The 25,621-nt window shown below is 46.8% G+C and overlaps 1 protein-coding gene across 5 annotated transcripts in view; it reads left to right on the top strand.

Annotated features, from left to right (window-relative positions):
- The window catches only part of Cdc14a (cell division cycle 14A), a 157,239-nt gene extending 133,813 nt beyond the window's left edge, over nucleotides 1-23,426 (top strand). For 3 of the 5 annotated variants that reach the window (XM_023721680.1, XM_023721684.1, XM_023721683.1), the window contains exons 7-10: nucleotides 1,602-1,714; nucleotides 3,682-3,729; nucleotides 6,094-6,216; nucleotides 6,888-7,391. In XM_023721680.1, the coding sequence (XP_023577448.1) occupies nucleotides 1,602-1,714; nucleotides 3,682-3,729; nucleotides 6,094-6,216; nucleotides 6,888-7,341 (738 nt within the window). In that variant the 3' untranslated portion in view covers nucleotides 7,342-7,391. Of the gene's footprint in view, nucleotides 1-1,601; nucleotides 1,715-3,681; nucleotides 3,730-6,093; nucleotides 6,217-6,887; nucleotides 7,392-21,444 lie in introns of those variants that run through there. The other 2 variants (XM_023721681.1, XM_023721682.1) reach the window with 2 other exon arrangements.
- The last annotated feature ends 2,195 nt before the right edge of the window (nucleotides 23,427-25,621 follow it).

Here is a 25,621-nt window from a genome sequence, read left to right as displayed (position 1 = left end):
TTGCACTTGTTCTTTTGAAAAGTATCATAATTTATAAAAAATGCTGACCTTTAAGATTCACTATAGAAATATGATTGTTGAACTTGTCATTTAGTTTTTTGACATTCTGTATCATTTCTAATATTTTTATTGTTTTTTATTCTCTTAAAAAGATTCACATTAGACAGAAAAAAGTGAATTCTAATTATTAAATATACTATTAAATTTAACTGTGTGCTCTTTTTTTTTTTTCTTTTTTTCTTTTTCTGTGGCTGGCTCACCCCACCCCACAGGCAGGACTGGTACAGCATGGGGTGCTGGGGATTGAACCACTGTCCCTGCACTTTGCCTAAGTTTGCCTAAGCAGGCGCTTTAGACCGCCGAGCTATCTTACTGGTCCCATTAACTGTATGCTCTTTAAAGTTAATTTTTTCAAATAATCTATGATCAAAACTATTAAGATCTAATAATAAAAATATTGATCCCTATCTCACCTTTGTATCTCCAGACCTCTAAGCAAATCTTATTGTTGCTAACATTTTCACTGCCGTGTGTCTGAATGCTCTGCTTATACTGGCATTTTTAAAGTCAGTGGTGAGGGAACTACTGGACTCTATTGGGATATTTTGCTGAATTCATGCACCTACAGTATTTAAATGACAATGGAATGCCCTTCTCTGACAAAACTAGTCGAAAAGTGGGATAGAAATGAATGACCATTTTGTATCCGTATACTCAATAGTTAGGCTAGATGTACAGCTCCATTCTCCTAATTCAATGAATGGAGAGGTTTGTTCTAATGGTGTTTGAGACAGGCTATCATGTCTGCACCTCATACAATGAATAACCACTAAGACAATGATATGAAATGTATTAATTATTGGAAATGTGCTAGTAATTGGTTGTGAAACTGTCTCATTGCTATTTGTTTCTCAATAAAGTTATTTTAAAAAATAATAAAGTCAGCAGTGGGCCCTTTCTGTTGACTCCGGGTTGCGGAAGACGTAGTCTGTGTTTTCTGTCTCCGGGTCCCCTCTCCTCCTCTTGAGCCAGCATGAGAAGAGCCTGAGGCAGTACTTCTGCTTTTCCAATGATAAAGCTAATTTTAGCAGAGATGGGTTCCCCAGTTCAGTACTCTGGTCTGTAGCTCCTTCTGCAAAGAAGTTGAGTGCTCTTCCTGATGCTAAGTGATGGTGCTAGGTCACTATTGTGGTACCCTCACTTACTCTACCTTGTAATCTCGTTAAAAAGTTACGGAGTTAGCTACGTTGCCACTGGTGTAGGGAACACACCTGCATGTCTGTCGGGCCTGCCTGTGAGCAGCAGCCTGCCTGCTGCAAGTCTCTGGCCGTGGTCCGCGGCTAACAAGCAGCCGCTTTTTAGTTCTGCCACACCCGTACTCATCATTCTGATTTGGAAGCAAATAGCAAATAATAGCTCAGTGTTCTTTAGTGTATGCTTGAAAAGTGCTGAATTCATAACCCACTTAAGTGACTTAAAATAATGTACGTTAGCATGGTATAAATCTGTCTATACACACAGATCATCTGCACTCTGTTGAACCATTCCTGTAAAGTGGAACTGTATTGACCTTTCTGTGGAACGTGTATATTTTCTCCCAGAATAACTTAGAAGATGAAGATGTGGAGACGAAAAATAACATCACCCAGGGAGACAAACTGCGTGCCTTAAAAAGCCAGAGGCAGCCTCGCTCCTCGCCAGCCTGCGCTTTCAGGTACAGCCGCGTCGCACGCTAAGGTCTCGGGCGCTTCCCCGTGGGTGGAACGGTCCTGTCCGGTGCATGTGGCTGTGCAGATGCCGAGAGCGCCTCGGGTTTTCTGCGCTTCAGCTGGTTTTGGTGTTCAGTCAGCACGCATTTGGTCACGGCTGGAGGAGCTTAGTGTAGAAGCTCTGTTGAAAGCGACTGCACATCTCCGGCCCCGGAGTTCTGCCGCAGGCTGCCATGCAGTCTTCACAAGCACCCTGTCCGTGTTCTGCTTGGATTCTGCCTCTCTCCTGGCACTGGGTTTCTGGTCCGAGGGAAAGTCCTCACAGAGGTGCCAACAGCGCGGCAGCAGAGCCTTGCAGGCTGAGCGGTGGCACAGCCCAGTCATGCCTCAGCTTTACTTTCTGTTTGTGAGAATGAATTAAATGGGTCTTACATGCGCCTGTTAAGTTACCAACTGTCACGCTTTTGAAGTCCGTAAATATTCACCAAAATTCGTGATGGAGCTTGATTTCTGACGATAGCATTTGAAATCTGCTGATACTGCAGATTGGGTTTTAAAGAAGGAAAGATTGGGTGGCGATCTCGCTCAACAGCACAAGTACCTGCCTGGCAGGCGCAAGACTTGGGCTTGATTCCCGGTACCAGTAAGTAAATACATGAGTGAATGAGTGAGTGAGTGAGTGAGTGATTTCAGATCCATGTAGGTGGAAAACTCTATAAATACTAAGATTCTTTGCTGCAATATATGGAGTGAAAAGACCCTCGTCCACAAAAGAACGCACTGGAGCCAGCAGCTTTCTGACGTGGAAGGGAGAGGCTTGCATAGCAGGTGGATTATTTTGCCCGCGTGGTAAATATCAAATGGATTCACAGGAGTTTGCTTTTCATACGAGGGGCGTTTAATTCAGGCTGAATTTTCATGGACTAGTTTGCTGATCTAAGAAATGAAAATTCATATTGAGGTTATGATTTTCTGTAGGACAGTGACAAAATAGGCTGGCAAGCCTGGGCCTGGCCGTAGCCACCGACCACCACTCCATGATCGAGGAAGTTCTGTTCGCTGCGCCATGTGTGGTGCGTGGCGTGGACATGAGCCTTAACAGAGTTATCCCAAAAGGTCCTCAGCACTGCCTCCACCTCTGGGTTGGGTGCTTGATGCCAGAGGCCTTCTGCCTTTTCCCAGTGGAATGCAGTTAGAAATGGCACTGATCCTGAGGCCCAGTGCTGCTCAGAGTCTGTGCTCTTGCCACCATACAGGCTGTACGTGCAGTCTTTTAGGTCAGTGGAAGGTTCTTTGAGATCAGTTTATGTCACCACTCTTTTTTTTTTTGTGGAACTGGGGATTGAACTCAGGCCCTTGCGCTTGCCAGAGAAGCGCTTATTCCACTGAGCCATCTCGCCGGCCCCTCACCACTGTTTTTTTATTTACTTTTCCTTTGAACATCTAACAGATTGCTTTATATTTAAAATTCATTTGAAATAAGTTTCAAACTGATTTATATTTGATTTTTAAGAATTCTTAAGGGGAAAAAGGGATATGTTGGAAAGAAGTACAGCTGCAAATAAATAGCCGAAAGGAGTGGCTGTCCTTACGCAGATCTCATGGTGAGCTCTGAGCTGCGCTTCTGTTCTCTTGTTAGTGCTCACACACCTTCTCGGGGGGTTTCGAGCTCTTAACAAAGTCATGGTAGCACGAGGAAGTGCTTTTTTACTCCAAGTAGAGATACTACTACTATTATTTTCAGTGACAAAAGGCAAGATGCTGTAAATGACATTCAAGTTGAAGTAAAATGACTAAATTAGGTTTCCTGCTGGTTCTTGGGTTTATTTGATAAAGTAGATAAATATGCACTTGTGAGGTTTTCTCTCGTTCCCCATGTAATACTTTACGGAGCTGCCTCCGCACATGTGCCTGTGCTGCTGCTCCCACGGGCGGCCTGTTGATGCCTGCTCCTTGTCTTGGATTTCTGCAGGTCAGATGATGGGAGAGGGCACCCGCGAGCAGCGCTGCAGCCCTTCAGGTACTGTCTCCAGGGGCTTTTGCAGGAGCTGGTAAGGGAGTATGTGTTGTCTTTCAGGTTCAGGCTGATGAAAGTAAACGGTGCACGGCTTGTCACTGTTTATTGTTTATTGTTTTAAGGGAAGGGTCTACAGGGTCTCACTGCTAGGTAGGACTCATAGGGATTCTCCTGTTTACAGCCTCCCAAGTGCTGGGATTACAGGTGCGCGCCACCATGCCCAGGCTCAGTTGCAGTCTCAGTGCGCCCCGCTGGGGGTGGGGCTGGCATCGCAGGCCTGAGGGTCAAAGTCCTGGCTCCTGCGCCTGCTTGCAGGTGCCTCACTCCGCTGAGCTATTTGGCCAGCCCATCACTGTTTAAATTCCTTTCCTTCTGATCTAGATAGTGGCAGGATAGTTTACTTTTTAATGCTCACCAAGCAAAGGACTCTGCCTTCCTGGCCTGCGCCGAGGGCCGCGTGGCTGTGAGGGTGGTGTCAGGGTCCCCTGTGCTCCCAGCACACTGCAGGGTCTCTCATAAACCGCAGGCATTCTGCGACTTCCTTCTCAGTTCAGGGATTGAGTTTGCTTTGGTTTTTTCTTTCATTTGTTCTCTTTCTGCCTGTTTTTGTATGGTATTAGCTCAGCTCCTTCATTCTGTAGTCTCACTTCCTCCCTTCTACTGGAGGAGGACACATTAGTGTGAAGCGTTCCCTAAAGAATGTCCCCTGGACATTCCTGGAGCCCTCCCAGGTGGTGCAAGGCCAGCCGTGGCGTGCGGTGAGGGCCGTGGAAGGTGTGGCCAAGACTGGTGGAGTTGAAGAGGCCCCTCCTGGCTGGCTTCCCTTGGTTACCACCCCTAGGTTTACAGTTGTTTCCATGGAGGTTATTGGGGAGGCCCAAGCTTCTGTGTATGACTTTTCCCCATTTTTGTTTTGAGGCAAAACATGGCATGAGCTGTTGTCTTTTTTTGTGCCTGAAGTGTGGGCAGAGAGTTCATGAACAAAACCAAACTGCGTGGGAAATGCTGCCAAGAGTCAGCGACTGAGATCTCATCTTTTTTTTTTCCTTTTTTTTTTTGAAACTAGGGATTGAACTCAGGCCCTTGTGATATTCCAAGGGCCATATTCCACTGAGCCATCTCCCCGACCCCTCATTTTACTGAAAAGTTTTTGCATGTCAAAAGAAATCACCAGCAGAGCAAGAAGAAAACCCATGAACCGGGGAAAAGGGTTAGCCGACTGTCCCTAGGAGCTGCCATTAGGGAGGTAGATGGACGGTCAGAAGGCGTCTGCAAGCAGGTTGGCTGTTCTCAGGTGCATGGGACAACAAAGGCCAGCTATCCCGCCCGTGACTTGTCCAGATGACGTAGATGGCAATGAAATCGTCTCTCAGCCTTTGTGTTCATCTGGCAGTTGCTTATTGGTGCTGTGAGATTGCTGCATGGCAGCTTCTGGGAGTTGAGAGGAGAGGAAGGGAGCTTCAATGGGGAATGGATGATGATGAGACGGTGCCCGCCCTGCTTGGGAATTCGGTCAAGCCTGTCGTGGGAAGTGATGGCTGGCTGGGCCGTGGGGCTGGTGGGAGGCATGTCAGCTGGAGGTGGAAGATGAGACAGGACGGGAGCAGGGCAGATGCAGCGCCTAGCAGGAGGAACAGCACAGAGAGGCTGGACAAAGGTGGGGGCGCCGTGCGTTCTGCACACTTGAGGTGCTCTGTGCGGCTGCCGGGGAGACGCCTAGTGGGCGGGAATGGAGACTCGCTCCTGCTCAGGGGCAAGTGCTGTGTTGCTCCGCTGGGAGCGTAGGCCTTCGGGGCACTGAGGCAGGACCAGCAGTTCACAGGATGGCGAGAGCCAACCACTGAGATCTCACTGAAGCCTATCCATGCTCTTGAGTTATTAAATAGGGAGACGGAAAGGTGGTCCTGGTAATCAAGGCCTCACTTGGGGTGGCTGCAGGGCGGAAGGAAGAGGACGAGTCTGGTGACACCAAGGACCTGCCAGCACAGATGCTGCTGGCAAGGAAGGAGAGGGACAAGGACAGCAGGATCACGCGTGAGGGCTGGACTGTGCACCCTGGATCCAGTCCCAGCCCCAGTGCCTGCTGACCAGGTCACTTCAGAGGAGGAGTGTCCTTTGTGCCTGCGCCTCCCTCCTGGTGCGGTGGGACCCTGTGTTTGTGGCCTCCCGGGTTCTTGTGGGCGTGAGCTGAGTGGGCACCTTCCGGGTTCTCAGGCATGCCGGGTGGAACCTGAGCCACATGGCCGCTGGCAGCGGCTGCTCTCGCCCGAACTAGAACTTGTCATGGTTTCAGATAAGATTGCTGATTATTCTGTCCTCGCTCATTGCTAAATGCTTTAGCCTGACACTTTGTCTTGCTCCACAAAGATCGAGTTCTTCCCCACAAGGACCTGCGTCTACTCTGAAGACTCCAAAAGTGGCTCTATCTCCTTCAGTGACAGCCAAGAGGATAAACAGAGGTTCTCTGTCTTCAAGCACCGGTGTAAGAAGGTAATTTCCTTTCTCTCTTCCAGGATTATGGCTTGAGGTAACAGTAGGCCTCTGCCACCTACCCTGGATCCCAGCTCTGTCCCTTACTAGCCGGGTGCAGCAGCAGTGTGTTTGGTCAGAGGAAGGGAGGGAGAGGGGAGAAGCCCTGAAGGCTGGTAGCCCCGGAGCTTCTGTCGCTGTCCGGCTCACGAGCCGAGGCGAGGCTGAGTGGCAAGGAGGGCCCTGTCGAGTGTCGCCTGCCCACCCAGTGGCTCTCCAGCTTGCTCTGTGGTCCCCACCCTGCGACCCTCCAGCACACATGAGGGGTCAGTGGTGGTGTGACTCTCCCCTGATGAGGCAAGAACCGAGACTGACCGGTGCTGGCTGCAACCTTGCCCCATGTGTGTGAGTTGCATCTGATGTGTGAGTCTGTTTTAACTCTTCCCTTTCACTTATTGTGCTTTTCATCAACTGTACACCTCAGAACAGTACAACTGTGGCATTTGGTTTCAGAACCTTGGTCGAAGTGTTTAGCCGGCGTCTTAAGTCCTAATTACTGGATTTGACCAAGGCTCTTGATGTGTGTGACCCAGGGCCACATACTTTCTCCGAATGCCGCTTCGTAGGCACACATGCTCTGTGGGAGTCCACACTGCTGTGCATGTCTTTCCCTCCTCTTGTGTTCTGTCCAGCTTCTCCATAAACTCGCGGCTGGCCAGTTCTCTGGGGAACCTGAATGCTGCAACAGATGATCCGGAGAACAAGAAGGCGCCCCTGCCCGCCAAGGCAGCCTTCCCGGCCAACCCATTCACCAACCTCCTGAATGGCAGCCCCCAACCACCAGCCAGGAACTACCCTGAACTCAACAACAATCAGTACAACCGAAGCAGCAGCAGTGGCAGTGGGGGCAACCTGAACAGCCAGCTGGGGCGCCAGGGCGCCCAGACCGAGGAGCGTGTCCCCATCGTGCGGCCCTCTTACGCCGGGCTCTCCTCCTCTTCAGCAAGATTCCTGAGCCGGTCCATCCCTGTAAGTTGCCCAACACCACCTGTTGATCCTCAGAATCCTGAACACAGCTTTGGTGCCCTGCCTTCCCACCAGAGGCTTCTCCCAAAGCAGCTCAACAGTGCCAAGGAAGCCTTCTGACCGCTGCCTCCCTCCTGCTGTGCCCCGCTGTGCCCTGCCTTCTCCTGGCCCTCTCCAAGTAAATGCCACGTTTCAGCTGGGCTTTCTTCTTCCTTTTTCTACTCCTCTCTCCTTTTTACGTGGTCTCCCGTAAGCGGGAAGCAGCTTTTGTGTGATCATCGTGAGTGCTATTGACTTAAATTCCTTTCCAGTTACGTGTCCAGGTTGCTCTGATACCTGGTACAAAGCCAGCCGCACTTGGTGTAGTCAGTAGCGTTCGCTTCCATTGTGGAAGCATTTGGAGGCGAGGCTTTTGCACATCGTATGTCATCAGTAATTAGATATGGAGTGGGGTTTTGGTACCAGACATCAAACCCAGAGCACTGCGCCTGCCAGGCCCTGTGCTAGCGAGCTGCATCCCAGCCCTGGATGTGGAGTGTTGAATTGTGGAAAGCGCTGAGTGAACGGTATTTTTCTAGAAGTATGTCAGGCCCCTTCCAGACACTGACCCAGGATTAAGTGGTAATGAGACTGTTTGTAAGATAGGCTTACAGGTGCATAGCTGGGGCCCAAGGGGCAGGAGCAGGTGGAATACCAGGAAAGCAGCAGAAGCCAGCAATCTTTTCTAGGAACAGGCTGCATCTTACTAATTAGGTCCTTATGTAAGCAACCAGACACCCTCTTAATGATCAGCAGTCTCGGTCAGGGCGAAGTCCATTGGCCAGTTCTCTACCAAAAATTTAGTATTCTATTTTCCCTAAGCAGTATTGAGACTTATAGGAATGTGAATTTTGATTTGATAGAAAAAGGACAAACAGAAGGCAGGCTAGAGTCCACATATCAGGACAACATGCAGCATGGGAGACAGTGATTGTGTCTGCACAGCAGCAGACGCCTGTCCCAGGGAGGCTCAGGCCTCACGTGATTGCGTCTGCACAGGACCAAACCCAGGGCCTGGGGAGGCCCTGGCCTCACACCCTGAGCACCCACAATTCTGTAACCGTTTCCTCAGCATCATCCAGAGAGAGGTGGTTCTGCAGGGAAAGGGGTGAGGGGGGAGAAGAGAGCTGCTGGAGGTGCTGCTGTGTGCACTTGGCCAAACAGTGGAGCGCGGTGAAAATGGGCTGCTGGGCCCCCTTTCCTTAGGATGCAGGGCGTGCGAGCGTGCATGTGTTTGTGCCCATGTGTGTGCGCATGCACGCGTGTGTGCAGGTATATTGGGCTCTTTATTACTTATCCCTTTGGTCTCTTGAAAAAACTTCTCCCCCCTCTACCCCCACTCAGTCTGTTCCCTAGAGGTGCTCTGGCGCATACAGACTTCCTGCTGATTTTATTTTCAGTGATTTTAGGTCTCTTTGTGGGTTATGGCGCTGGGTAGCTATGCGCCCACGCACTCCTTCATCTGATTCCGATCTCTGTAAACTGAGGAGCTACGTGCCATGAAAACTTAAATCTTCAGGGTTAGATGGAAAAGGGTGGCGACTGACAGTTCTGGTAACTGTGCAGCGGTCGTGTGCGGCGCCCCGGAGCTGAGCTGTGCCAGTATGTCCTGCTGTTGCGGGCCGGCCTCCCTTTTGGGCGTAATGCAGGTCCGTTTGCAGAATGTGTTACAGGCAGTAGAGGAACGTCTTGCAGACTTCATAGCTGGAGCTTCTGCGTCGTCCACGGTGCAGCCCAGCTTTGGCCATGCGGCAGGAATCAGGTTCTGCCTTTCCAGGCCTCGCTTTTCTGGGGGGTGGCGGGGGACTTTCTTTGGGCAAATATTGACAACCCCTTCGATGTCCTAGTGCTGGCCTCATCCCATGTCTTACTTCTTTTCACCCTTCCTCCTTCTCGTGCACAGTTTTCTCTTGGCTGTGAAGGGATGACTCTTCTAGTAATTGAATTTAAAGTCGCAGTGTGCGTGGGCTGTTGCTGCTGCCCTCTGCTTCTCCCTGCTGAAGTTGTCATCTGATTGCGAAGGAAAGCGTTTATGAACTGGCCTGCTAGGGTAGACCCCTCGGGTCTCTCACGCAGGCCCGCCCTCCCGTCCTTGCTGGGGAGACTCGGAGTTGTCCCCGGCCGCCTTGCTGGCACGGGTCCACGTCCGTGTGGCAGGTCCCGCTCTGTGCAGCAGAGCAGGAGGTTGTGGGTTGTGTTCACTTATGGTCCACTGCGGCTTTTCTGACTGTGATGGGCTTGTTGCCCAAAAAGCTGGCCTCTTTTCAGTGACGCTGAACTCGGGAGACCCTTGATTACTCAATAAAAAGTGTCCTGAAATCCTTAGGGAGGAAAACGAAGCCTGCAAGGTAATATCCTCCCAGTACCTTTCAGAAAGACCTAGAAACTCCTGGGGAGGAGGGTGACGGGTGTTTAGAGGGAGTCTAATATTTTAAAAGCTACAATTAGCATCTCTTTTGAAAGCTGCAATTGCTCTCTCACTCTTTGCAGCAGTTCAGCCCCCAGAAAAATGTAAAAATGATTTCCTTGTTCTGTCATTAAATGCTTCCACACAGAAAACAGGAATAAATGTTAAGGAACCCTCGTGGTGGTGACAGAATACTAAGAAAGTCAGATTTATTTTTATTAATTTGGCCTCCTGTGCTGGCCGTGCTGTCTCCACTGCCTAGTCCCATGCACACGATTTCCGTTTTGTTGACCCACTTACTGTAAAAAATCAGTTTCACTCCTGACAGGAATTTTCAAATGCCTGAGAAATGAGGGACATGTAATTAGGGTGTGGGTGTGGGGTGGAAGTATTTTATTAAAATGAAATTGCTTGTGGTATCTGTCTTGAATATCTGCCATGTTATATTTTTATGATGCTTCTAATGGAGTTGCTGCTCAGCTCCTTGGCCTCACCTGACCCAGGGCTGGTGCGGCCTGCGCTTCCCCCGTGCGCTGTGTGTCCCTCCTCAGGCTGGTCAGAGACTGTCCTCACTCTGCGTAGCCGTCCCCACCACCTGACTCCGCCTCTGGCTCCACGGCTCTGGGCTTGTGCCTGCTGTAGAGTAGGCATCTGGAAGGCGTCTTTGGCTTGGTTAGGAGGAGGAGGAGTGAAGCTGTGACTGTGGAAAGGACGACGGCTCGCGTTGCAGAGGTAAAACTCCCAGGGGCGCGAGAGAGCACTGTGTTGTGCGTGGTCGCCCTGCGGGTGTGCAGAAGAGCCTCACTCAGAACTTGGTTAGTTTGACTCAGCCGCACATATTCTTTGGGCAACATTGTCGCGTCCGTACTGTGGTGTCGTCAGTGCCTCCTGCGTCCACCTGTCCCACAGGGTCATTGTGACCCCAGGGAAGAGCCGGAAGTTGCATCAGGCCAGAGCCAGTGAGCGAGCTGGATGCAGACTATAGCTGTCTCTTCCCGTTGCCTGGCACCTGGCAGCAGCATCCACTGTGTCTATCATGCCTCATAACGATGCTCACGAAAGAGGGTTTCCGGAGCTGCCTCCCACAGCGGCAGGCCCCGTAGGACAAGTGTGGCCAGCGGCAAGTGGAGTGTTTTGAAGGGCGTTAATGGCAGTGTGTCTATGGTACTAGTTTTTCAAAATTCAAACATTCACTGATCACACTTTATTGTATAAACATCAATGCTAGCATATTTTATTATGACTTCTAAATGATATTTTTTTGCAAATGAAACTGCCTAAAGAAAAACTGTGGTCCTTAATAGGTACCTTTTTACAAAGAGCGAGCACAGGAGTTGTAGAACTGTGCTTTTTTATAAAGGTGCATGCAAAGTCAGTTTGGTTGCCAGTAATTTTTTGTCCATTCTGTTTTAGGATCTGATAAGCCTCTTAGAACAAGGTTTTATTGTGCTTGCCTGCAGGGTTTCTAGGTACATGTAATGATGAAGTATCCCACGGTAAATCCTTCAGAAGTTGTTTCAGAGATCGCCTATTAAAGTCTTCGTGATTTAAAAATCATTAAATAACCTCCATTGATTTTTGTCACTTGTGGTTACATTTTAATCTTTGAACACTTCTGGAATATTCCGTGGTGAAGGCTGTAGGTTGTATTGATGATAACACTTTTTTTTGGTGGTACCAGGGATCGAACTCAGGACCTTGTGTTTGCCAGGCAAGCACTTACTCCCCTGCGCTGTCTCCCTGGCCTGATAACATTTATTTCTGAAGCACTCCTGTTTCTCTCTGTTGCGCTGTTTCCTCATTGCCTGTGTGCCTTTGCATCTTTGATAATCCTTCTGAATCTCTTCCTATCTTTAGTTCATACTTCAAAGTAGGGCCGGAAAGCTTTTTCTTTAAAGTGCAGATAGTAAGTATTTTGCCTTTGGTCCTAGGTGTTCCTCCTCCTGCCCGAGTGAGCGGCGTGGCAACGCACTGCCAGATAGCGCTGATTTTGGAGCCTTAGTCGTGTGTTCAGAAGTGATCAGCGATGACTGCTAGGGAGGAAACCGAGTTCCTGTGTGGGACTCCCGGGCCTGCCTGCACGCTGCGCGTTTGTGCGTGTGTGTGTGCTCGTCTCCAAGCCTCCCTGTCCTCTCCCCACACTCTTCTCACCTGCTTCTGGGCCGAGAAACCTTTCCTGGAAGTCCTCCAACTTGTCTTTAGAGATGGCTGTTGCCCTCCGCCTTCTCTCCGAGTCTCTCCTCTGTGTTCCCACGTGTAGCTTCGGCTCCATCCGTGGGAATGTGGAGCACTTCATGTTTGTCCGTGGACAGCGTGGCTGTGGCATAGGCGAGCATCAGCACTTATTTTTGTGCTGCTCACGGATACCAGAGCACTTACAAATCTTAAACTTACTCTGTGCAGGCATTTCTTATTTTATTTTATTTTATTTTATTATTTTTTTCACAATTTTATTGAGAAACAAATAGCAATGAGAGTTTCAAATCCAATTAGTAGGACAGTTTCAATAATTAATACATTGTATATTGTTGTCTTAGTGGTTATTCATTGTACAAGATGCAGACATGATATCCTGTTTACAAACACTATAAAAGTTCAGAAGTTGTTTTTTTGTTTTGTTTTGTTTTTTTGGCTGGCTCGGGATGCCTTCATGGCAGGTCTGATAAGGCTTGAGGATCTGGGGATCGAACCACAGCATCCTGAATACTTTGTTTAAGCAGCCACTTAAGCAACTGGGCTCATGGGCAGGCCCCTGTGCAGGCATTTCATAACCTTCTTTATGTTATAGATATATTACTAGATGCAAAAAGGAATAAAAAATTAAAGTCCTCATGTGGCTTAAAGTTGAAAGGAAAATTGAAGTTAAGCACTCTGTCTTCCTAACTTTGCTGTCAGGTTCTCATTCCATGACCAGATCTGCTTTCAACGGCATTCTCTGGCCCCGAGCTGCTGGCCGTTCCTGTATTCGTCACGTGGGCTGTTTTGTGGCTGTGCAACTGGCCGAGCTCTGTGCCCAGGTGTGGCAGCGTGAGAGTGGTCTCGGTGGCCTGTGAGCAGGTGAGCTCCGCTGTGCACGGGCAGGAAGTGGTATGCAGGTGTACTTTAGGGAATTGCTAGTGCCTCAAGTGAGATTTGGAATAAGATAGGAACCCTGTATTCCAGCTTTGCACAACACCCAGCATGGTGAAAATCACCGAGTGAGCAGCCCGGGCGTGAAAGCTTGGTGCATTTCTACTTTAGAATAATGTGAAGGGTGACAGTGGCAAGTGCCTTACACACCCATTCCCAATCAAGTGCCCGTACTCTCCTGGGTATGTAACAGCTTCTCCTGATCTAGCCCTTACGCCTTCGCCTCTGCTCTTCTGTTTTAAATATTGTTGTCCTGTTCTGATTTTAAATGTGATACCTATTTGTAGTATTTGTTAAGTCTTTGTGAATAGTTTTCTCAAATAATAAATTATTTAGTTAAAAATAAAATTATACTTAATAAAATTTAATGAAATTAATTTGTAAATTAATATTTAATTGAACATTAAATACTGTATTTAATAGTAAAGCTCAGTGCTAGCTTTTTAACCTTTTGTTGTATATTTAGCTGTAAATTTTCATCTCTCCACTTGTGACATTGCCTTAGATTTGGAGGTTTTACACCTCAGGAATACTGATAGTCCCAGGAACAAAACCACAGTCTCAGTAATGAACCACGTTCAGCACTGGTGTCCGAGTTGCCTTCTTGAGGAGACTTGAGGTTTTTACTTAATAAAGCGTCAGCTTGCCTTGAGATCTGCGTGGTTCAGAGGATGCTTTCAGATCTGCGTGGAAGCCATTTCTGTGTGGGCAGTGCTTACGACCGACCCAACTATAATTTAAATTTCCAAGTTAACAGCTAGCGGTAGTTCTTTGTAGAAAGCCTATCTGTTGTTTTCATTTGAAAGAGATTTTCAAACACAAAAGTTGCTTTAAATGGCAAGATTGATCAGAAATATGTAATGTACAAGAGTTGATTTATAGCCTCAAATACATCAGAATTCTTGTCTTCGTTATTCAGATTTATATATTATTTCTTAAGTAATATCGTTAATGCTGCTGGATTAACAGAACAGTTTTATTTTAGTCCTGCCTTCAGTAATAAAAGGAACTCCTTTATAAAATCCTGTGTAAGATCTTGGCCCGCTAAGAAATCCATAGAAAGCGTTTGTGTGCTCCGTGGGCTCCGGGTTGCTGCCGTGGGGTGAGGTGGGCAGAGATGTGTGCTCCGCTGTCACATGCTGGGTTCGAGGGTCCAGGCAGGTGCCCCCGTAGTCCCCTGCCTTTACCCCTTTGGTCCTTCATTGTTTGTATTTACACCACTGCCAGAATCCACCAAAAATGCCTGTCCTCAATGTAAGCCTTTGTTTAAAAATCTTGTGGAGTTATAGAGTAATGCCTGTTCTTGTGAGATTTGGGTTTTCCTTGAAATCCTGTGGTTTTACCATAACCTATCTAGACATGGATTCATAATAGTTTACCTATTTGGCCTCAGCCTGTACTTTCAGTTTGAGGAATGATTTTTTAATAGAAAATTCTCAGCCTTTGTGTTTTTGGTTATTTTCTGTGTTTCTTCCTACTTTTTCCTTTTATAGTACTTCCTTATGTCTCTGTTGGAGCCTTCCAATCCTCAGTGCTCCAATTTCTCTCTCAATACAATCCTCAATTTCTCTCTTACAGTTTTTATTTATTTAGTTTTTCCCTCTTACAGTTTTTAATTTCTGAACTCAGGCTATTTTTTTTTTCTTGGAAGAACCGGGGATTGAACTCAGACCCTTGTGCTTGCCAGGGAAGCACTTATTCTACTGAGCCATCTCCCCAGCCACACTCAGGCTATGTTTTGATTGAACTAATCCTGTTGCTTTCTAGTTCACTGATTATCTTTGACATGTCCATTTTAGGATGTATCTCTAAAATTTTCCTTTTGATTTTAGTGTTTGTATCTTTCCCAGCATTTCTAATTCATTATTGGTTCTAATCTTGATTTGTCTGTTTTGTTTCATTCTTTCTTTTTTCAATGGGTATTTTGATAAGTCATTTTGATCTTACTTGCTTTGCATGTTAGTCTGTGAGAGTTTGATACCTGGTTGCAGGCTTTGTTGGTTCTGTTGGTTTTGTTTTCTTTGTGTTATAATTCTATGGTGGGTTCCTATAAATGGGAGGTTTTTTGTTTCTCTGACTTCCTCTCATCTGCTTGCTTTCTTTTTTTTAAAGCTCATCTTTGGTTAACACATAATAATTACACATATTTGTGGAGTTCATGTGATGTTTTTATGTATTGTAATTGTGTAGTGACCAAATCCCAGTAGCTACTCCATGCTTGAGTATTTCTATCTTTTCTTGACTGTCCCTGGTTGTCTGAGTCTTTCCGTCTAGAAACAGGTCTTGCAGACGCAGGCTCTGCCCATTGGTACGCTGCCCGGGGTTGCTTCTCAGGCCGGGATGTGGCTCTGCCAAAATCCGGACCTGGGCCAGTGGCCGTGGCTTCTCCCAGCCTCCTTCCAGGGTGGCAAGCCTGAGCCCAGGCTGATTGCAGGCCGGTGGCTTTTGGCCTGTCTCTTGCCCCTGGACCTCTGCTGGTTTCCAGCTTGGTAATTGGTGGCCTGCTCTGAGTCTTGGTTTCTGGGTTGCAAAGGTGTTGGTCTTGCTTTTGAGTCCTGCTGTGCCTTTTCTTTCTTCCCCATCTTTTAAAAATATTTAATGTGTACAGAGAGGGGGCAGTTTGAGGCTTAGCTTCCAGTTCCACCTTGACAGAAGAGTAGGTTCAGGCCCTGCGGCAGCTTGTCTCCAGGGCCTTTGGGGCCTTCTGCACTGGCTCTTAACTTCACTTCCCTGTGCTGAGCGTGAGCTTTCTGTGTCTGCCGGCCAATTCATTACGTCCTTGAGCGCGTCCTGCTCTTCCCGCCTTTGCTGTTTCTGTGCGTGCCGTGTTCTCAGCCTTCCCTTGCCTCGCAGACGCCTTCCCTGAGGAGGTGGCTGAGGTCCGACCTTTTCCTCTGTGGAGCTCAGCTGGCTCCTGCGGTCACAACATGTTCTGCAGCTGTCCTGTCCGCCCCGGTCATTTGGCCCTGTCAGTCCTCTCCTGTGTTCAGGGGCACCTGTCTTCCAGCTGTGGCCCCCCTTCCTAGCTGCTCTGTGACCTCTTTCTGAGCCCGGCCTGTCCCCCAGTCTTCTTAGCTTCCTGCAGCTTGCTTAGGTATTTCTGCTCCTTTTCCCCAAAATTCTCAGTCATTTCGCTACCCGCCTCCAAAATTAGATCGATTCAGTCATCTCTTTTTCTGTTCCTTGTCTCTCGGCTAAGTGCTGGTGGAGCAAAGCCCGTGACTTTGCCCGCTGGCGCCGTTTCGGATGTGCTTCCAGTTTACTTGGCTAGCTGTGCTTGCGGTCAGAGTGCTTTTCCCTGCAGGCCCTGTTCTGCTTCCCCACACTGCAGCATTCGTCCTTGGGACGACCCTTCCCGACCTGCCCACCCTGTCTCGAGACCTGCCAAGGACATGGGATCCACCAGAAAGCTGTCCTTCAGCCATCCTCTTCTCGGTTCAGCTTTTCTGCGCCTGACTCATCCTTGTGTCCTTTCTGTTTTCAGTCGAAGAAACTCTGATGTCCCCAAATGACAACCTCGTTTACTGCACAGTTCTTCCAGACTATCTCAGGAAGTTGCCGCAGCCTCTTCTTTCCCCCGCCATCACTTTGCCTTCGAATACTCATCCACATTGGTAGGGCGGGCGCAGGGCGTTCAGGCTCCTTCTGGGTCCTGTGCCCTTACCATTTCTTCTTTGTGGCCATCCTCGGAGAAGGGAAGCTCCCGCTGCCCCTTGCTCACGCATCTAATGTTTTCCTGTGTACCTGGAATGCCTCCCCACTGATAAGACCCCCCCCAAGTCCCTGCTGGCTTTTTAAGGCTGTTCCTAACGGTCTCCAGTTAGTCCTCCTTAGTCTCTCTGCAGTATTTGGCAGTGCTAACTACATTTTTCCTGTAATTTTCCTCAATTTGGGGGCTGTTACGTTCCCCTGTTCCTTCCACCTTTAAGTCACCATTTCTTTGTCTCCCTTGCCGGGCACTAAGTAATTTCGCCCAAGGCATCAGCTTTGGAGCTTTCCCGGGCAGGGACTCCATTGCCAATGTCTTGAGCTCGCTGCCCGGGATGGCGAGGGTGCTGCTTCCTTCAGCTGCCTGCTTCTCTTTGGTTCTTGGTATTGCCCGTTTTGCTTTCCTGGTTGGAATCGTCTTCCGTACCACTTCTGCCTTCTCTGCCCCATCTGGTCTCGAGTCCTCCCTTGGAAATGCCCGCTCCCTGCAGTGTTTCTCTGTTGCCATGATTGAGGTCTTCACGAGCCACTGGGGCTCTTTATGCTTTCACTCTGTCTTAACCTCGCCTCTACCACAGCTGCTGTTAGATTCCTAACTCAGAGCCGATCAGATTCTTCTCACGCTTGGCACTGGTCGAGGGCTGCAGCCTGCCTACAGGAGCGAGTCTGGCGCTGTTGGCTGGCCCTTTGTGGGTCCTCCTCGGGAGGCCGTATCCTCCCTTCGTGCCGCCCTCCCCAGAGTCCTGTCTGCCCACCCGCGAGTGCCACAGCCTGCCCAGAGCAGACAGGCGACTCGCGCTGCTTTCCCTCCTTTCTCTGCTGGTTTTCTGTTCCCTGTTCCAGCCTAATAGTTACTGGGAAGCACTCGTGCCCTGCCCACGTGGAGTGCTGTTCGAGAACTTTGTTCACACTCTGTCACTCTTACGGTCAGCTGTATGAGCTTTTCTCCTCTACCGGCTTTTACACTTCTCAGAAATATCTGTGTTTCCTGGGATTACGGGATAAGAAGTACGGATAAATAATTTATTGAACTAAAAGGTGGGCAGTGCATCTCGCGGATTTAAAGCTAGGAGGTTAGGAGCACAGGCGTTGTTGTTAGCGTGGGAGGCACTGACAAAAAAAAACCCCACCTTTCAGCTCCTGCTTTTCTTTTTTCTTCAGCTTTTACTTTAGCATGTAGTAGTCTGGAAGTGCTCTGTTTTTTCTAGAAATTTGGCTTTACTAACATAAGAGAAAATAAACTTAAATTGAACTTGCATCAATGTGACTTTGGCGTTCAGATGAACTGGAAACACATGCAATGCTTGGTGAGTCAAATTCTGTGTCAACAATCTGTCATCTTACAATTGAGTTCTTTGTGATTGTTGAAAAGCATATATTAAATTTTCCCAGAAAAAGATTCTATCAAGAACCATGTAGGAAGATGAAAGAATATTTTATGTAGCATTTTAATTAACTAAAATTGGCTTATTAAATCTTGGGCTTCCTGAAATGCAGAGAGAACACTGCTGGAAGGTGTGTACACCGTTTTCACAGCTGACTTTCTCACAGGTCTTCACCTGTTGGTGTCAGGGTGATGCCCGCAGAGCCAAGCACTTTGACCCCCACGTTTGGAGAAGTATCTTCTTTGTGCGTGCTTTGCATGTTAAGTCTTAGACAACACAAAAAATCTAGAAACTGTTTCAAAGGCGTACAGACCCAAGCATATAGTTATATATAAATTGCAAATAAAGCAGTTACAGATAAAATTTCCCCAGCGTTGTGGTGGTCGTTAAAACTCTAAGCCCTGGGATTATATATAAAATCCATGCTACCAAATATGCATTTTTGCTCTTTAATTATGTATCACATTAAAACAAAGAATTTTAGGTGCTTTTGGCCTCTGCAGTTAGAATGGAAGCCAGGGATGGTGAGTGCACCATCTTCTTTGTTTAAGGGACTTGGGAAATGGGGAAGAGTAGCGGAGGAGGAGTGTGGCGACGCGCGTGGCAGTCTTGGAGCAGGATCTTAGCCTTGCAGGAAACTGCCTCTCCAGGCTGCCGAGCTGCTTTCGTCCCGGTGTGTTTGAGCAGTAAGACATTGTCTAGGGATCTGAGTCTTGGATTATCCCTTACGATTTGCCGCTTTCAATAGCCAGTTTGTAGTTGTATTTACTAGCCATCTGTGTAGTGCAATATTTTTGGCAGTAATTATGAGACATCATCTGTATAGTATAATATTTGTGTCAATAATTATGAGACATTTGCCTATCGCGATTAGGTAACTGGGCTGTTTAAAAAAGAAACACCTCCAGAATAGCTAAAATTTTTAAAGCTAATACCTCCACCTGCCAAAACAGATTAGTCGTGAATTTCCAGAACAGAACAAGCCGTCTTGATCTCCTTACCTAACACTTTGTTTTATGTCAAGTTTCATTGCTTTCAGGGAACAAGATTTCTTGATAGAAACTTCTATTTTGACATGAAAATTTTCGAGGCGGCAAGTGTACGGTGACTTACTTATTTTCCAGGTTCCGTCCTGCTGCACTATTATTGCTCTTGCTGTGTGATAGTACCACATACCCACCACCTCGCCCTACTGATAGCACATGCTCGCCTGGCCGAATTTACTGGCCAAGTCAGTTTGAATGTACTATTTGAGAAATTTAAATGCTTTGGCTACATAAATAAGTGCTAACTTACGAAACAGCGTGTACACCTCAGATCCGCTTCTTCCGCAGTTCTCTCTCTTGTTATTGCCCTTTTTTTTTCTTTTTTGATAGCAACAAAAATATTGGCCAGGCAGAATCGAAACATTAATCAGAATAACTGAAATATGGATGTTCTTCTAAAAATTTTTTATTTTAAACTTTAGGATACTTCTGAATGTCCTTTTTGGATTCAGCCCTGGTGTAAAGAATCTTAAAACGCATCATTTCACTTAGTACTTGTGTGGTCACGTGGGCTCAGACCCCGCGTAGGATGTTCTCTGCCTTAGCTTTTGTTGGGGTGAGAGCGGGACTGGGTATGTGGTGGTCACAAGACGAAAACCAGGCGCTGAGCCGGGCGCAAGAGGGAAGGGCCTGCGCGTGCCTGCGCTTTGGGCTGGACTTGGCTGTGCTGCCTGCGCACATGAGCTTAGGCACATTGCCCCATCGCTTGGTCTTCGGCTTGTTTATCTATGAAACGGCTTGTTCAGAGAAGTTGGCGAGTGACTGTAAGTGGTGCCAAGTTGTGCCAGGCAGAAAGCACACGGTAAACGACTGACCTGGAACAGCTGACCTGCCAAGTGAGGGGCTAGTCTGGTAATTCTAGAGAGGTTTACCTTTAACCTCTTTGATAAATAAATGAACTGCAACAGTGGTAGTACTTTTCAAAAACAAAGTATATTTGTGCATTTACTATAAAATTATAAAATGCTTGGGACCAGAAGTGTTAAGGATTTTAGATTGGTTTGGAAATGCTGAGCTTTGCGTATATTAGGTCTCTTGAAGATGAAACCCAAGTCTGTGCAATTCATTTATGTTTCACTTACGCTTCGTGCTCATAGCCGGGAGGTGATTTCCCGTGGTGTTTTTAGAGTGCCTGTGTTAACCGTGACCCATCACGTAAGGTCAGGCGCGGATTTTCTACGTGGGGCATTATGCTAGCTCTCAAAAGTTTTAGATTTTGAAGTTTTGAAGGGAGTTCAGATTAGAGATGCCAGTCTGTCATTTTATGATGCACAGGCGGCAGGAGAACACTGTGTCTAGCCAGCGGCCCCATCCGTGCTTGCCAAGGAAGTGTGAAGTTGTGCTTCGTCGGTGTGCACTAGGCTGCCCCAGGACCATGGTCAGCTCTCAGCCCTCTGTGCCGGCCTTCAGGGGGGGCGGGCCCTCTGTTCTTCCTTGGTGTCTTCTTAGTGTGGCTGAGTCCGAAGGCTGCCAGGGCCCTCAGCCCAGCCCAGCCCTGGTGCCTGAGCGCGCACCGCCTGAAATCTGAGTGTCCTGTCATCTCACGTTGTTGCTCCTCCAGAGAAAATGCCTTGGAATCTTAGCTATGACTTTTAAATGAAGTAGATCTTATAGAGGAGTAAGATCCTTTTTGTCTATTTTCATTACTATTTTTATTTTAGATCGAGAATAAAAAAAACTTAACTTGTTAAAAAAAAGTACTGGAGTTGGAATAATTTGCTAAACCCCTTCATACTAGGTACCATGATTCATAAAGACTGACTTATGTTCTCTCTGTAATTACTGGTGGCTGCTCAAAAACCACTTGGCTGACTTTCTCGGGCTGCATCTTTTCCTGGCTGGGGCCTCTTGTGCATCATGCAGCTGCACGTCCTAGCCGCCTGCCCTACTGAGGCACGGGAGGGCGTCTTCTGGTGACTTGAGTGTCGCCTGCCACTTGCTGAGGCACGGCCGCAGGACTCTTCCGCATCCGTGCCTTTGGTCCTAAGGTCCCTCAACGGAAAGCATCTGTAAGGCATTCATTAAATGCCAGACATTCTCAGGATTTTATGTGAGTGTCTACTAATTCCTGTGGGCACTATCATGTCGTGGATATGTACTAAAGAAAAAAGCTTGCATGTTTTCAAGGTTCATTCAGTTAACTTCAAATAGTTTCAAGTATCATTGAACATTTTTGAGTAAAAATCAGTATTATTTCCTTGAAGCTTAAGAATCACATTTAGGCAATTCTTCGTCTTCAGTTAATCCTTAATTTTAATTGCCATGAATAAATTAGTGAGGTTTTTAAAATGTGTTTTCTTGCAATTCCTTTATGTAACTGAGTGTTTCAACCTAACTTAGCAAATGTTTTATTTCCCCCATTTTTCCTTCTCTTTTGCTTAGTTGAGCTCATTTATCTTTTATATAATGCACCCAAACCGCCTTGTGTTGAAGGAGGAAGCTACGTGATTTGCTTCCTAGCAGTCTGACCTGGGATGGAGTTTAACCTCCCTTTGTCTCTCCTGCACAGTCTCTCCAGTCCGAATATGCCCCCTACTGAGGCCTGCCCTCGGAGCCTGCTGCCTGCTGTGGAGGAGTACCGCTGGCTGGAGGGTAGGCTAGCGCTGCCTTACCTCGCTAGAGCACTAGGCGGCCCGGGCAGAGACTGAGGCCAGAGAGCTGCTAGGGGCTGCTAGAAGTGCGCTGGAACTGTGGATGGAGTTTCCACCACTTCTTCAGAAAGTTCAAATGTTAAATTTGGTATTCTGAAAGGTTATTTTTACTGTATTCCGGTAATACATTTGCCTTTGCATTTATGTGTACAGTGTTACATTATGTATGTATTGTGGACTTTTAAAGACTATTTTGATAAATTTATAAATATATAAAATTATGTAAAAACTAGACTATATTTTGATTTAGGCTTTCCTGCTGTTTGCTACCAAAAATTTGTATTTTACACGTGTGGTTTTGGTATGGTTTTATCTACGATGACTAGATACTCCCTTCCTGTTGAATGAAGTAAGGGAGAAGGTCTCGAGAGTGAGCACAGCCGCCAGCACATTCCCGAGAGCGCTGAGCTTCAGGAGCACTCCGGCGCTCTCCTCCACGGCAGAGCAGGCTTGCTGTGATGCGGTCAGATTCTCCCCCTCCGCTTTGTCCTTGAGCCCCTTAAGTGAGCTTTGCGTGCTCGGAGGCCTGAAACACGTGGCGTCTGGCTGGCACCCAGATTTCACTGGACGCCTCTCCCGAGAACGTGGCTTTTCTCTAAGAAATGACTGCACATTACAGATGCTTCTGTTTCCTCCTCACAGAAAGTGGGTTTTTTGGGAAATACCTTAAACAATTTATGTTGCTTGCTTTTAGTTTTATACTAGTTCAGCGGAGAGTGACGTACTTCAAAATCCAGGTCTAAAGTCTCCAAGAGTTCTGTCACTGAATGTACAAAAGTAGTTTGAGTGACCTTACTAATTCAGCGTGCATGCTCTGCTTTTGGCAGAGCTGGTTGTCAGCACTTGTCTGAAACAATGAAGGAAAACTGGGACCCGTGCTGCTCAGTACTCTCTCCTGGAAGGAGATGCACTGGTTTTGGACAGGCTGCGCCCCGGTGCGTGCGGTCGGTCTGGACCCTCACGTGACGACGACGGAAGGACCCCGCGGGTGCTCGTGCGCCGCCCCCAAGCGCCGCGGCCCAGGCCGCGCCACGCTCCGGTGAGGAGGAGTCTGCGACTTCAGCGCCTGACGCCCTGGAGGCAGCCTAAGACGATACTCCGACCTGCAGCGCTGCGCGCAGGGATTCACGCGAAGGGCTTTCCTTCCTACAGCTGAGCTATTTATAGCATATTTATAGGAGAGGTACTTGGAACTTCTGTGTGCCGCAGCGAGACTTCTTGCTGTTGTTTCACGCTTTCAAAAAGACGTTTGAATGAATGTTTGACTCAGGTTTGTTAACATAACCTTTAATAACTGCAGTACCAAATAATCACACTCAAAATGGAGAAAAATATTGTATGTTTTAAGAATCAAAGATTAAAATAGATGGAATTAAATTGTATTTTCTAAAGCAGAAAACTAAAATATTTTATTATGTGTTATTGTAAAAAAGTTGCTTAATTGTATAGAAAGATGATAGTATTTTTTCAACTTATTACTGCAAAGTAATTGAGATGACATTTGAGTAGAAAGGGAACCATATTGCTGTTTTTAGTTCTGTGAGCACTAATATGTGTGCAGCTATTAAATGATTAGAAAGTTGATCACTGTTCTTCACAATTATGTGTACATGAGTCATATGTAGATACATGTGTATGTCTTAAAATTATTTATACACGTGTGCATACATGGACTCATCAAAAGGGCGCCATATGTAATCTAGGCGGTACAGAGCACAGTAGTTCTACTCCGATACTAAAAACTGTTTGAGATGTATTTTGTTACGAATAGTTTATCTTTCAAAAGATATTTTGTTCTATTTTAAAGTATAGAAGATACTGCTAATAAATAATAAAAGTTTATGCAATTTACTTGTTTTACTTTTGACTCAATGTGATCTGTTCCTTTCAAATTTTCAAAGTCTTCATTCTAAAGTTTTAGTCATCTCTGACCCTCTCAGTTTCACACATGCTTTCATATCAGGCTCTGCCTGTTTTCTTTTCTCTCTTTTTTAAGAGTTCTTTGAAATTTTATTTTTCATTGTGGTACAGTACTCATACATGTGCCATTGTAACAGTTTTCAGGTACACAGCTCGGGATTGTAAGTATATTTGCAATGCTGAGCAAAGTCACCACCGTTCTTCTCCAGAACTCTTGGAAGACTCTGCCTTTTTTCTGTCTCTGGTTTGTCTCTGTATTCATAGAGCAGTGATCAGAAGCCTTTGCTGTGAACACTGCTCGGCCATTTGCGACTGCTGGTGACTGCTGTGTGACAGTGGGGATCAGTTTCTTCTGGTTGCATTCAAGGAGAAATTGTAGGAAAAAATCAGGCGGATCAGCGCTCTGCCCTGCCAGCTCTGTGTCTGGTGTGTCACCCTGGGAGGAGAAGCCCCACTGCCTCTGTGTGTGTTTTAGGGGTTCAACTGGATCTCAGCGTTGTGGTGTCTGCGTTGTTACTCATTTTTTCTTTTGCAGAATACAGAGAAGGTTGTGAGCGGGGAGACAGGTTTATTTCTGGAGTTGGAAGTCTCCTGGGAGCTGACCTTAGACCACTGTACGAAAGAGCTGAGAGCCAAGGTTACCACAGGCCCATCAAAAGTTTCTTAGGAATCTATAAATCTGCTTAGAAGGACAGAAAAATCTTTTTATAGTTTGAGTCATTGTGAAAAAGAGAAAAACCCAATTAGTTTTGTTTAGATGCAAATGATTTATAAATGATTTATAAATCAAAATACATTTGGAAAGATTATATATAATATGTGTATATCATTAAAATATAGCAAAATCATGAATTTACCAACTATAAAGCTACACAGTCATTTTCGAAGTTGTTCTCCCGTTTTCTTGCTCTAGTGACACCGGCCCCCTCATACAGGAAAGGCCGGCTGCGCCTGGCGCTGGGTGCGTGTGCGGAACGTGCAGGGTGCCCTCTGCGCTCTTGCCTGTCGTGGAGAAGTTTGCCTCCTCAGCGCGGCCCCAGCAGGCTGTGTGCGTGACTGCGACAGAAGTCCTGTGCGCCTCTGCCTCGTGTGACAGAAAGAGATTTCGATCCTCTGTGTGTTCCCAAAACAGTAGTTAGGGATAATCCCAGTTATAATGGGATATAATTTAAAGCATAAGATAAAACTTTATATTCACATGGGCTGCATATGGGTGACAACTATGACAAATAAAGTAAAGCAGAAAATAAGTTATTTTGAGCTGAATTGATATGATAATATATTCTCACCCAGTTCCTCCTGTATGGATTGAATTATGATAATCATATTAGGGAGAAAAATAACTTTCCTAGAGAATTTTGAACTTCTTTATTAGTGCCAAGTAGAAACATTAAAAGTTGACTTTCCATGCAAAATATTTTGGAGGGTCTGGTTTTAAGTGGACAAACAAAACTGAACTGGCCTTTTCCCTCTCTGTGCCTTGGGGTCACCACCAAATGGAAGCGAGTGACATCATGACCTCCTCCAACCGAGCCTTTGGTCGGAATCAAGTGGACCAAAACATTTTTGAGAAATTGGACTCAAATGAAAGTAGAACGTAGTAGGACTGTTTAGCTGCATGTGTTTACATTAAGACTAGATTTTAGGGGAATGAACCATTAAATATACTTTATTTATATTGATACTCTTCCAAATGGTCTCGGCAAATCCCAAAAGCAGCAAGTGTTGGGCTAGGGTTGCGCCTCAGTGGTATAGCCCCTGCCTTGCATGCATTAGGGCCTGGGTTCAATCTCTAGCACAAAACAAAATGAAACAAAACAGCAAGTGTATTAACGGTGAGTGAGTTTCAGCTGTAAGTCCCAGCAGAAGCCATTTATACTGGGATTTAGAGCAGAAATGGATAGGCTCTCAGATATTGTAGGGTATCTGTTCTCTCGTCCTAGGCTGGGAAACTACACCAGATCAATACTGGTAGTCAACTCTGGGATGTCTCATTGAGACTTATTTAGGATTTTAAGAGATTATCTAAAAGTGACTTGGTTGACCTCAGTTGTTACCCCAACAGGATTGGCAGTTGGATCATGGGAGTGATATGTCATCAGTCTGTAGCTGAGT

The sequence above is a fragment of the Octodon degus genome, unplaced genomic scaffold, assembly GCF_000260255.1.
Source record: "Octodon degus isolate 3935 unplaced genomic scaffold, OctDeg1.0 scaffold00084, whole genome shotgun sequence".
Taxonomy (NCBI): Eukaryota; Metazoa; Chordata; class Mammalia; order Rodentia; family Octodontidae; genus Octodon; species Octodon degus.
The sequence above is the reverse complement of the archived record's forward strand: the minus strand, read 5'-3'. Positions and strand labels throughout refer to the sequence as shown.